Source organism: Moschus berezovskii, chromosome 14 (genome assembly GCF_049115385.1).
Source record: "Moschus berezovskii isolate FMDL1 chromosome 14, NW_MosBer_1.0, whole genome shotgun sequence".
Taxonomy (NCBI): Eukaryota; Metazoa; Chordata; class Mammalia; order Artiodactyla; family Moschidae; genus Moschus; species Moschus berezovskii.
In genome coordinates, this window is record NC_142473.1 from 50,290,199 (window position 1) to 50,303,243 (window position 13,045).

Genomic DNA, 13,045 nt, shown 5'->3' on the forward strand with positions numbered 1-13,045 from the left:
TAGGCTCATCATATATGGCCTTTACTATATTGAGGCAGGTTCCTTCTATGCTGATTTTTTTAAGAGTTTTAATTATAAGTGTGTGCTGAATTTTGTTAAAGGCTTTTTCTGCTTCTATTGAGATAATCGTATGGTTTTTATCTTTCAGTTTGTTAATATGGTGTATCACATTGATTGACATGCATGTACTGAAGAATCCTTGCATTCCTGGAATAAACCCAACTTGATCATGGTGTATGAGCTTTTTGATGTGCTGCTGAATTCTGTTTGCTAAAATTTTGTTGAGGATTTTTGCATCTATGTTCATCAGTGATATTGGCCTGTAGTTTTCTTTTTGTGTGTGTGTTTGTCTTTGTCTGGTTTTAAAAATATGGAATGCTTCACGAATTTTCGTGTCATCTTTGTGCAGTGGCCATGCTAATCTTTGTATCATTCTAATATTATTATATGTGCTGCTAAGGTGAGCACCCATTCTTGTTTTTTAAAGTTTTCTTTTACTTTGAATCTGAGTTAATTACTCGCTTAATTAGCTATTCAATGGTGGCAGTGGTTTAGTCACTAAGTCATGTCTGACTCTTGTGACCCCCATGGATTGTAGCCCGCAGGGCGTGTACTAAACAAAAAGAGAGAATTGATATCAAGGCATCTGAATTTTGTTTAAACATACGTAATAGAATATCTTTGAACATTGTTTTCCTTAGCTGTGAAATGAAGGACTCAGATAAGGTACTTGCTAAGAGTAAATACCTATATTTGATATGGATCTACAATATGCTTAGTGCTATCATAAATGCCTTATATATAATATTTACCCTTTAAAACACACCTATCATATAGACACTATTACTATATGCATCATTTTACAGATGAGGAAAGAGGCATAAAGAATTTGATTCACATTCCCATGGTCACCCACCCAGTAAATGACAGAATATGATATGAACTGAGGCAAGGCCCCTTTATGTAAAGTAATATTCCCTTATTTTAGTGATTTATGGTTTTTCTTTTATAATTTCTATTGTTGATTAAATTATAAAGTTCTGAAGGCAGTAATTATGTTTTATGGTCTTTTGTATTTTTACATCAACAAACACAAATTTTTAGAATTGAAAAGCACTAGGCAAAGCATAGGGGATTCCCTGGGGGTTCAGACAGTAAAGTATCTACCTGTAATCCAGGAGACCTGGGTTTCATCCCTGGGTTGTGAAGGTCCCATGGACGAGGGAATGGCTATCTACTCCAGTATTCTTGCCTGGAGAATCCCATGGGAAGAGGAGCTTGGCAAGCTACAGTCTAGTCCATGGGATAGAAAAGAGTTGGACAAGACTGAACAAATAACACTTTCACTTTTCAGGCAAAACATAACAGTTGTTAATAAGGCCTATATTAGAGTAGGTAGGATCCATTATAAGCCTTAAAGAAAAAAGCATCATGATTGAAATTATGTTTGTGAAAATTTGAAACTACTTCAACAATGCCTACAAACTTGGAAAAGAACTCAGAGAGAAAATTGGAAATTCCAATCATTCTACCTGGGAAAAATAGGCTGAAAATAGTTGGTTAAGGATATTGGGGTTTTAAAGTAATAGTCATTGGAAGGACTCATACTGAAGCTGAAACGCCAATACTTTGGCCACCTAATGCAAAGAACTGACTCAAGAAAAGACCCTGATGCTAGGAAAAGAAAAAGGGACAACAGAAGATGAGATGGTTGGATGGCTTCACCGACTCCATGGACATGAGTTTGAGCAAGCTCTGGGAGTTGGTGAAGAACAGGGAAGCTGGTGTGCTGCAGTCCACGGGGTCGCAAAGAGATGGACATGACTGAGCGACTGAACTGAACTGAATGTATTTACTGTTTTTTCTTTGTTTGCTTGTGCTTTTGGTGTCGTATCTAAGAATCCATTTCCAAATCTAAGATCATGAAGATTTACGCTTGTGCTGTCTTTTAAGAACTCTGTAGCTGGTTTTTGGCCTAGTGGAGATGTGAATAGATGCAGAGGGGAATCCCAAACATGGAATTGATTGTTGCTCACTTAATAAATTTAGTTATATCTCAAAATGTCTACAGAATGCAGTTCTGACACCCATAGCCTTGTGGAAGGTCCGACCAAGGGCATTCTTCACCTCATTATTTCTCAGGCTGTAGATGATGGGGTTCAACATGGGAGTTACAACTGTGTAGCACAGTGATAGCACTTTTTTGCTCTCAGGAGAATTATTGGACTTAGGCCGAAAGTAGGTGAGGCTTAAAGATACATAGAAGAGGGAGACAACAAGGAGGTGGGATGAGCAGGTAGAGAAGGCTTTATGCTTCCCCTTAGCCGATGGAATCTTCAGGATGGCAGCAGCGATGCGAGTGTAGGAACACAGGATCAGCAAGCAGGGTATCATGACAACCAGAATGGTTCCAATGATGGCATAGATCTCAAACAGTGTTGTGTCCGCACAGACCAGCCTCAGTACAGGAGGGCTGTCACAGAAGAAGTGGTTCACCTTGTTGCTGCCACAGAATGGAAAGCTGAAGAGCCACGTGGTCTGCACAGTAGCCATGGGAATGCCTGGAAACCAGGAGGCAGCTGCCAATTTGGCACGTGTCCTTGGGTTCATGATGACTGGGTAGTGCAAGGGACTGCAGATGGCTACATAGCGGTCATAGGCCATGGTGGCCAGGAGGACGCATTCAGAAACCCCAAAGAAGAAGAAGAAATACATCTGAGTGGCACAGCCAAGAAAGGAGATGGTTGTGTCCTGAGCAATCAGGGTCCCCAGCATCTTGGGCGCAATGACTAGGTTGAAGCCAATCTCTAAGAAGGACAAGTTCCTGAGGAAGAAGTACATGGGGCTGTGCAGCATGGGGTCAGCCAAGGTAACCAGAATGATGAGGCTGTTTCCCAGCAGAGTGACCAGGTAGATGAATAGAAATGTCAGGAATAGTAATGACTGTATTTCAGTAGGTAAGGAAGAGAAACTCATGAGGATAAACTCACTTACTCTTGTCCAGTTTCCTTCAACCATTGATAAATGAATGAACCCCCACGTGTGGTTATGGAGAGAGATTCTTGATTGGAAGAGTCAGATTCTAGATTTGTTGTTGGGATTCCTTTTAGTGTCAGGGAAAGAAGCACAATCAGGATCTCAGTTGTAAAAGTAAAGGTCTTGTGTTATCTGAGAATAAAGACACAAGGAGGAAAGACCAGAGCCTGGATTCCGAAGTGGGCAACGTCTCATCTTTTCCCAGTCTTACTCTTTATGATTCATTTCCCACTTTGTTATTGCATTTGTTAAAACAAATGTGGGTCATATCCACACACACTCATTTTCTGATGCACACTTAATACCCTCATAGTATGGTTAAGTGAGAGGGGTCCTGAGGCAGTTGGGTGAAGTCAGATGGAGAAACAGTGGAAAATTTCTATTTATACCTATTATGTCTCCCCCTTCTTCAAAGATTCATGGTGTTTGACTTCTCCACCTATTGTTAAAAAGAATGCTAACTTTAAAAAAATATTAATTTGTTTATCCATTTATTTGGCTGTGCTGGGTCTTATTTTCAGCATGAGGGATGTAGTTCCCTGATCAGGGATCTAACTTGGCCACCTGCATTGGGAGGGCAGATTCTTAGCCACTGGACCACCAGGGAAGTCCCAGTAATTACTTTTTTTGTACATATTTAAGGACTGTAATCCTAAAACAACTTGAGAGGGTATATAAATAGAAAAATTCAACTGTTTTACCATGTTTTGTTTTGAGGTGACTCAAAGTAGTAGAAAAAGTGGCAAGGAGATGCAAAGAAAGGATGTAGCAGTTTTAATGCAAGTTTTCCCCCTTCTCAATGTACAAACAGTAGAGTACTTCATGTCATATAATGCTTATTCTTTCTTGTCTAATCAGATTATGAGGTGACCACCTTAGGATATTTTTCCTCAGTCCAGAAAAGTTATAATTGACAATTGATTGTCAGGACCCAGAATATCCACTGGCTTTCAAAATTAAAATCTGAGAGGAGTATTTTTTTCTTTTTTTTTTATTGGAGGCTAATTATTTTACAATATTATATTGGTTTGTTTTGCAATACATTGACAAGAATCCGCCCCAGGTGTACATGAGTTCCCCTTCCTGAACCCCTTCCCACCTCCCTCCTCCCCTTATCCTCCCTCTGGGTCATCCCCGCACACCAGCCCCGAACATCCTGTAACATGCATCGACCCTGAATTGGCATTTCGTTTCACATATGATAATATACATGTTTCAATACCATTCTCCCAAATAATCTCACCCTCACCCTCTCCCACAGAGTCCCAAAGAATGTTGTATACATCATATACCTAGGTAGACATTGAGTGTGTCCAAAGAGTTCCAACTACTTCTCTTTCTAGTCTGGACAAATGAAAAAAAGAAAAAGAAACAGAGTCTCACAAAAATTCTGCAAAAATTATGAGGAACATTAGAGGCAACGTGCAAAGAAAAACTGTTTTGGGTAAACAACCTGATTTATATGAATAAGAGATAGAGCCTTAAATGATATGAAACAATTCAGTATATATTCTACTTCTTTTGAGGCACTGGTGAAATGATGTTTTATTGCTTCCTTTAACTTTAGAATCTAATGAAGGAGATATTGAAATAATCAATTATATTAAATCACAATGAAGGGCATGATACAGGAAATACATAGTAACTTGGGTGGGATGTATGAGAAATTGGAGTACCTAGTGCAGTCTATGAAGGCTTTTCTAGGCAATAGGGGTGAATATGAAGTTTGCTAAGAGACAGGAAAAACATCTAGGGTGCTGTATGAAATTATGAAGTTTAATAAAGAATAAATGACTAGGAAAAATATCAAAATAACTTGAACGTATTCCTCAGTATACAACAAAATAAATGGAAATATACTCATACCAGTATGTCCTTATCTTTTTGCTATTTTTCTTTTAAATCTGAGGATAGGAAAATTTTTCTTTAACCGTTCAGATAGAAAACTAATAAAAATGAAAAAGTAAAATCACAAAAGCTACAACAAAAAGACCTTTTCTGCTACACACAAAAACACAAAACTATCTTACACAAATCAAAAAGCTAAATCTAAATAGATTAAGTTTTAAATGTAAGGCCTGAAACTGTAAGAGTAGAATATTGACATCCAGGGAACTGAGGGAAGAAAAAAAGGGGAGTTTCTGTGTAAAGGGTATAGTTTCAGTTTTGTCAGATGAATTACTTTTAAAATCTAACGTGCCTATAGTTAACAAATTGTATTGTATAACTAAAATGTTTTAAAAAGAGCTCATGTTGAGTGTTCTCACCACAATAAAAAGAATTCTTAAAAACAAGACATTGGAAAAAAGAAAAAATTCATGCAAAGGATATAATCATACATTTGAAATCAAAATGGCTATAAAACATGGGAAGATGTTCAAAGTTACTAAAAAGTAAGTACAAATTAAAAATAAGATTAAAAAATTGCAGTACTCAGTTATGTTAGAAGTTAAGGGAAATAAACATGATAGGTAAGAAATGACAAAAAAATCTCCCAATATAAATCAAAGACACTCTGAACTAATAATATCTTATCTGCAACATTAGACTAAGTTTGGGTGAAATTGTGTTTACCTGAATGTTTTTCTCAACCTTATTTATGATAGTGTAGTTGCAAACAAATGAACCAAAAGAACAAAAACAGCAAGTTGGTTAAATAAATTTTATATCTCTGCTATGAATTTCTAAGCTGAAATTTAGAATTATGTTATAAAAGAATATTTAATAACATGGTGGCATATAAGTGAGCGGAGTATTTTACAAAATAATATGTTTAGTGTTGAAGATACTTATTTTAAAATATAAATTACATCCATAAATGTTTGCTCTGTGTTATATGCTCAATGGTGTCTAACTCTTTGTGACCCTTTGGACTATAACCTGCTAGGCTCCTCTGTCCATGTGCTTTTTCAGCAAGACTACTGGAGTGGGTTATCATTTCCTTCTCTGGGGGATGTTTCTGACCAGGAATTGAACCCACATCTGCGTCTCCTGGATTGCAGGCAGATTCTTTAGAGCCATCAGGGAAGTCCATATCCATAAATAGAAAAACTCAAATGCACTCGCTTAAATGTTAGAGTTTTAACTTTTTTTCTTTTTGTTTCATGTATCTATATTATTTATCTTGATGTTGTGATCTTTGTATTTGAATAAACAGAAATATTATAATGCAATATTCATGGTACCCAAAACAACACTTAACATTTTAAAATACAATGATAAATTTGAAATTTTATCTGTAGTAACAGATAAAACAAATTACTATTATTAAACAAATTATTATTATTCAGCAAATAATAAAAGCTGTCTATTGGTCTGTGGAGGGGTCACAAGAGCATTAAGCAAAATCATTATCAATAAAAGCAAAAATAAATGGGGCCTAATAAACATTAAATCCCTTGTAAAACAAAAGAAACCACCAACAAAACAAAAAGACAACACAAAGAATGGAAGAAAATACCTGCAAATGTTATTAGGACCAACAAGGGGTTAACATCCAAAATACATAAACAGCTTGTACAATTCAATATCAAAAAAACAAACAACCCAACCAAAAACTGGGCAGAAGACCTGAATAGATTTTTTTTCCCAAAAATGTACAGATGGCTAATGGGCATGTGAAAAGATGTTCAACATGGTTAATAATTGGGGGGATTCCCTGATAGTTCAGTTGGTAAAGAATCTGCCGGCAATGCAGGAGACCCCGGTTCAATTCCTAGATTGGGAAAATCTTCTAGAGAAAGGATAGACTACTCGCTCCAGTATTTTGGGGCTAATAATCAGATAAATGCAAATTAAAACCATAGTGTGATATCACCTCACTCCTGTCAGAATAGCTATCATCAAAGAGTCTACAAACAACAATAATTTGTTGGCAAGAATGTGGAGAAAAGGGAACCCTTGAACCTTGTCGTTGGGAATGTAAATTGGTGCAGCCACTATGGAAAACAGGATGGAGGTTACTAAAAAGAGAACTATATGACCCAGCAATCACACTGCTGAGTATATGTCCTAAAAATATGAAAACATTGATTCAAAAGTATTTGTGTGAATATATATATATGTATGTATACACACACACACATATATATAATGGATTATATTGCTCAGCCATAAAAAGAATGAAATTCTGCTATTTGAAACCATGTGCATGGACCTAGAAAACATAATGATTAGTGATATGTCAGAGAAAAACAAATATTTTATGATATCACTATATAAGGAATCTAAAAAATAAAACAAACTAGTGAATATAACAAAAAAGAAACAACCTCACAGATACAGAAAACAAACTGCTGCTGCTGCTAAGTCACGTCAGTCGTGTCCGACTCTGTGCGACCCCATAGATGGCAGACCACTAGGCTCCCGCGTTCCTGGGATTCTCCAGGCAAGAACACTGGAGTGGGTTGCCATTTCCTTCTCTTAGCTGCTGCTGCTGCTGCTAAGTCGCTTCAGTCGTGTCCGACTCTGTGCGACCCCAGAGACGGCAGCCCACCAGGCTCAGGCTCCCCCGTCCCTGGGATTCTCCAGGCAAGAACACTGGAGTGGGTTGTAGTTTCCTTCTCCAATGCGTGAAAGTGAAAAGTGAAATTGAAGTCGCTCAGTCGCATCTGACTCATAGCGACCCCATGGACTGCAGCCTACCAGGTTCCTTCATCCATGGAATTTTCTAGGCAAGAGTACTGGAGTGGCTTGCCATTGCCTTCTCTTAGCTGCTTCTGCTGCTGCTGCTGCTAAGTCACTTCAGTCGTGTCCGACTCTGTGCGACCCCACAGACAGCAGCTGACCAGGCTCCGCCGTCCCTGGGATTTTCCAGGCAAGAACACTGGAGTGGGTTGCCATTTCCTTCTCCAATGTGTGAAAGTGAAAAGTGAAAGTGAAGTCGCTCAGTCATGTCTGAGGAGAGGGGGAAGAGGGAGGGGCAAACTAAGGGTATGAGAATAAGAGATACAAAATTACTATGTATAAAATAGGTAAGAAACAAGGATGTATTATATAGTACTGAGAGTTATAGCCATAAGCTTGTAACGACTTTGAATGGGATATAATCTATAAAAGTATCGATTATATATATGGAATTTAGAAAGACGGTAAGGATGACCCTATATGAAAGACAGCAAAAGAGACACAGATGTAAAGAACAGACTTCTGGACTATGTGGGAGAAGGCAAGGGTGGGATGATGTGGGAGAATGGCATTGAAACGTGTATTACATATATAGAACAGAATGACCAGTGCAGGTTCCATGCATGAAGCAGGGCACTCAAAGTTGGTGCTCTGGGACAACCCAGAGGGATGGGTAGGGAGGGAGGTGGGAGGGGGGTTTGGGATGGTGGGACACATGTACACCCATGGCTGATTCATGTCGATGTGTGGCAAAAACCACAACAAGATTGTAAAGTAATTCGCCTCCAACTAAAATAAATAAATAAATTTAAAAAAATAAAATAAAAATTAAAAAAAAAGTTACTATGTATAAAATAGGTAAGAAACAAGGATACATTATATAGCACTGAGAGTTATAGCCATTAGCTTGTAATGACTTTGAATGGAATATAATCAATAAAAGTACTAAATAAATCACTATGCTGTACATCTGAAACTAATAAAACCTTTTTTTTTTTTTATTGGAGGCTAATTACTTTACAATATTACATTGCTTGGTTTTGCCATACATTGACATGAATCTGCCCCAGGTGTACATGTGTTCCCCTTCTTGAACCCCCCTCCCACCTCCTTCCTCCTCATATCCTCCCTCTGGGTCATCCCCGTGCACCAGCCCCGAGCATCCTGTATCATGCGTCGAACCTGGACTGGTGATTCGTTTCACATATGATAATATACATGTGAAACTAATAAAACCTTTTAAATCAACTATACTTCAATTAAAAATGATCTCTCTCCCTTAAAAACGTAGGGAATGATGATTCAATTCACCAAAAATATCAATAAGAAATGAACGTGTAAAATTACTCTATTTTTCCAGTACTAAAAATAAATGCAAATTAGACAAATCAATAAATAACACTAGAATTCAATTTTGCTCATCAAACTTGGAAAAGTAAAAATAATCTAATGCTCAGTGCTAATAAGGGAGGTGGTATAGTAGAAAATATCTTTGATTTTGGTGGAAGAAATAGTATAATTTTCTGAAAAGCAATTCAGAAAATTTAAAGGTAATCTCTTCAAGTGATCATACATTTTGTCTCAAGAACTCAGTGTTTCTAATTTAAACCAACAATCAGAGCCTTAGACAAAGATTTCATTTATAAACATTTTAGTGTTGTATCTCTATAGTGTCAGAACTGGAAACAATCACTAATGAATAACTGACTAGGTCAATTATGACCTAAGACTTCAGAAAATATCATGTAATCATCTAAGCCTTTTTTGAAGAAATGCTATTGAATAACATCCATGACATAATATTAAAATTAGAAAACAAGAATAAATGTGTACATGTAAGATTCCAACTTTGTAAATAAGAAAAAATAGGAAAAACAACTGAAAGAATATGTCAGTTTTAGCAAAAATCACCTTTAAGTGGTGGGGAAAGGAATGAGTTACTTCCTAATTTTATTTTCTGATTATTCAAGCACTCAACAGTGAGCTACATTTTGTTATATAACAGCAATAAAGCAATAATGATAAAAATGAAAATGACTGTATGTTGTTACTGTTTGCTGAATATATAATAGAATTATGCTAGCATTTTTACTTTTTTAATAGTCTTCTCTACAACAACTGTCTGATTTTGAGGCTATTATTATTCTCCCTACATTGCTAATGGATGAACTAAAGTTTGAAGAGGTTAAGTAATTTCCTAGTTAAAGAATTTGGTAAATTGTTTGCACAGCAGGACAATGCAGGTCCTGCAATTAGAACCATAATGAAAAAAAAAAGTAAAAGCAACACGGGTTTTCAACAAGGCCTACATTTTGAACACAGAATACATTTTAGGTCTCACCTTTTGTCTTTCATCATCAGCTTTTTTGCACTTATGGATGAATTACTTCCCTTCATGATTCTATACAGAGGTTGGTGATTTTTTTTTTCTATAAAAGGACACACATAAAATATTTTAGGCTTTCTGGACCATATGATCTCTGTTGCAACTACACAACATCTAAACTAATGCACACATGCTAAATACTGAATCTATATTATAATGTGCTGTGCTTAGTCACTCAGTTGTGTCTGACTCTTTGTGACCATAGGGCCTGTAGCCTGCTAGGCTCCTCTGTCCATGAGATTCACCAGGCAAGAATACTGGAGTGGGTTGCCATGCCTTTCTCCAGAGGATCTTCCCGACCCAGGGATCAAATCCCTACCACTAGCGCCACCTGGGAAGCCCTATAAATGACAGATACACAAATATATACAAAACCTAAACAAATGAGCATATCTGAATACCAATTTTATTTATCAAGATTTGAATTTCATATAATTTTCAGATGCCATGAACTATTATTCTTCTTTTGATTTTTTTAATCATTAAAAAAATTTAAAAGCCATTTTTAGCCCGTGGGCCATATAAAACAGGAGGCTAGCTGGAAGTTTGCGAGTCCTGATCTGTATCTTTTCACACAACTTCACTTGTCGGCACACCTGCCTCCTTTATCCTGCTGACCTCTTCCTTCTCTTTTTTAAAACTCAGGTATGTTTTCCCTGTGCTACTTCCAGATGGGGTTATTCCTGGCTTTAAAAATAATTATCTTTAATTTTCTATTTTAATTATCTATTGAATCAGAATTTCCTAGTTTAATTTGCAAACTCTTTCAGACAAGGAACTGCTTACTACTTAGAACAAGCCCAATGCAAATCCATATTGAGCTATTTATGATAAATGACTACAAGAATTTCAGAAAGTTCATCATTCCTTGAGTTTTCATTAGATTTCATGTACACGCACATTCTTCTACTGAAAGCGACTTTCACTAGAAGTTTCATTTCATGACAAAACACAGTGAGTGGTTCTGGTGGAGAAGGACCGGGAAGGAGGAGGGAGTAGAGATGAAGTGGACTATTGGTTTTCCCATAGAATTTCTGGATACTGCTGGGCAGAAGAGATGGCAGACTGTCTTGATGGAAGGCACTGCAGAACCTTCTGGTCCATGGTCAATGCATAGACTCCTTGCCAGACCCTCTAGAACTTCCATAGGAACATTCTTCATTCTTATTTTATTTTTTATTGGCGTATAGCTGCTTTACAATGTTGTGTTAGTTTCTGCTTTGCAGCAAAGTGAATCAGTCACATACATCCCCTCTTCTTTGTATTTCCTTCCCATTTAGGTCACCTCAGAGCGTTGAGTTCCCTGTGCTATACAGTTAGTTCTTATTAGCTATGTGTTTTATACATAGTCATGTATATATGCTCATCCCAATCTCCCAATCCATCCGATTCCCCTTCCCCCTTGGTATCCATATGCTTGTTCTTTACATCTGGGTCTCTATTTTTGCTTTGCAGATAAGTTCATCTATACCATATTCTAGATTCCACATATATGCGTTAATATACAATATTTGCTTTTCTCTTTCTTGCTTACTTCACTCTGTATGACAGTCTCTAGGCCTTCTGTTAATCATTGACTGACTGTCCCAGGAGGAGGAAGTCACTTTTCTGGACTTTCTGCAGTCATAGAATTGTGCTAAAGAATAGTGCACTCTGCCTCATGAATGTTCCACTGAGGCAAGTCTTCCTTTAGTTAATTAAAGGATTTCTCTGGTGGCACAGAGGGTAAAGCGTCTGCCTGAAATGCAGGAGACCTGGGTTCGATCTCTGGGTCAGGAAGATCCCCTGGAGAAGGAAATGGCAACCCACTCCAGTACTCTTGCCTGGAAAATCCCATGGACAGAGAAGCCTGGTAGAGTACAGTCCATAGGATCGAAAAGAGTTGGACACGACTGAGTGACTTCACTTTCACCAGAGTTGGAGTGTCCTGTCCTGTCAAAGCTTCAGAGACTGTAATTTTTCCAGAAAGATTAGGAGTCACAGTTGGACAATAACTTGGGTAATCTGAATCTTCTTGTGGTCTCAGATCTTACTTTCTGACAAAAAATGGGAAATCAAGGCTCAGAGAGGCAAAAAACAGATGTGATTTTTCCAGTGTGGACACAGGAATAGAATTCCAGCATTCCACCAAACCTTGTCTAGTTGAGCAGCTGGACCTTGAGATGGGCCTGGGTTGATTTGGCCCTTGATGAGATCCTTACCTGTGCCCAGTATGGAGATCTGCCTTGTTCACCTCTACCTGATACCTATGCTTCATGCAGGCCCCTGAATGTTTGACAAACTCTGGCTCTGCTGTCAGAAGAACCAGAAAAAGTACCAGGGAGGTCCTACTCCCTTTCCTGGATGAGCCATTAACGACTAGACCTGAAGCCAGATCACTGCAACCTTCTCTGTGTCAGGTGTGAGTGAGCAGACTAGATAGGTTGGCCCTACTCCCATTCCTGACTTAGGAGATCTGTTCCCAGATGTGCCTGTTTTGTTCTCAGAGCCAGATGAATGGCTGGCACCTGCATTTTCCCTCAGGTGTTTCTGGTATCAGCTTAGCTCCTCTTCCTGCCCTTCCTCAAGAGTACCTGACCTTTCTTGACTTCACTGTCCTTTGGGACCCTAAGGAATGTCAGATGTCAATAGGATGAAGTTCAAGAAAGGAAAACCATTCTCTAGGAGTGTGATATTATATAGAGAAAAGCATAAACGTTTTGGATTCTAAGTGACCTAAATTTAATCCCAGCACTAGAAATCTCTGATTTGTGATGCCCAGCAATGTTATTTGGAGAAGGCAATGGCAAGCCACTCCAGTATTCTTGCTTGGAAAATCCCATGGATGGAGGAGCCTGGTAGGCTGCAGTCCATGGGGTCGCTACAAGTCAGACATGACTGAGCGACTTCACTTTCACTTTTCACTTTCACACATTGGAGAAGGAAATGGCAACCCACTCCAGTGTTCTTGCCTGGAGAATCCCAGGGACGGGGGAGCCTGGTGGGCTGCCGTCTATG

At 38.1% G+C, this 13,045-nt stretch overlaps 1 protein-coding gene and 1 non-coding gene across 2 annotated transcripts; both read right to left on the minus strand.

Annotated features, from left to right (window-relative positions):
• Positions 1 to 364: 364 nt before the first annotated feature.
• On the minus strand, positions 365 to 468 carry LOC129554956 (U6 spliceosomal RNA). The gene has a single exon (XR_008685679.1). It is a non-coding gene; the product is annotated as a U6 spliceosomal RNA (small nuclear RNA).
• Positions 469 to 2,049: 1,581 nt separating this feature from the next.
• LOC129553578 (olfactory receptor 10A5-like) lies at positions 2,050 to 3,018 on the minus strand. Its single transcript, XM_055422393.2, has one exon. It carries the CDS (start codon positions 3,016 to 3,018, stop codon positions 2,050 to 2,052), a length of 969 nt encoding a protein of 322 aa, XP_055278368.1.
• Between the last annotated feature and the right edge of the window lie 10,027 nt (positions 3,019 to 13,045).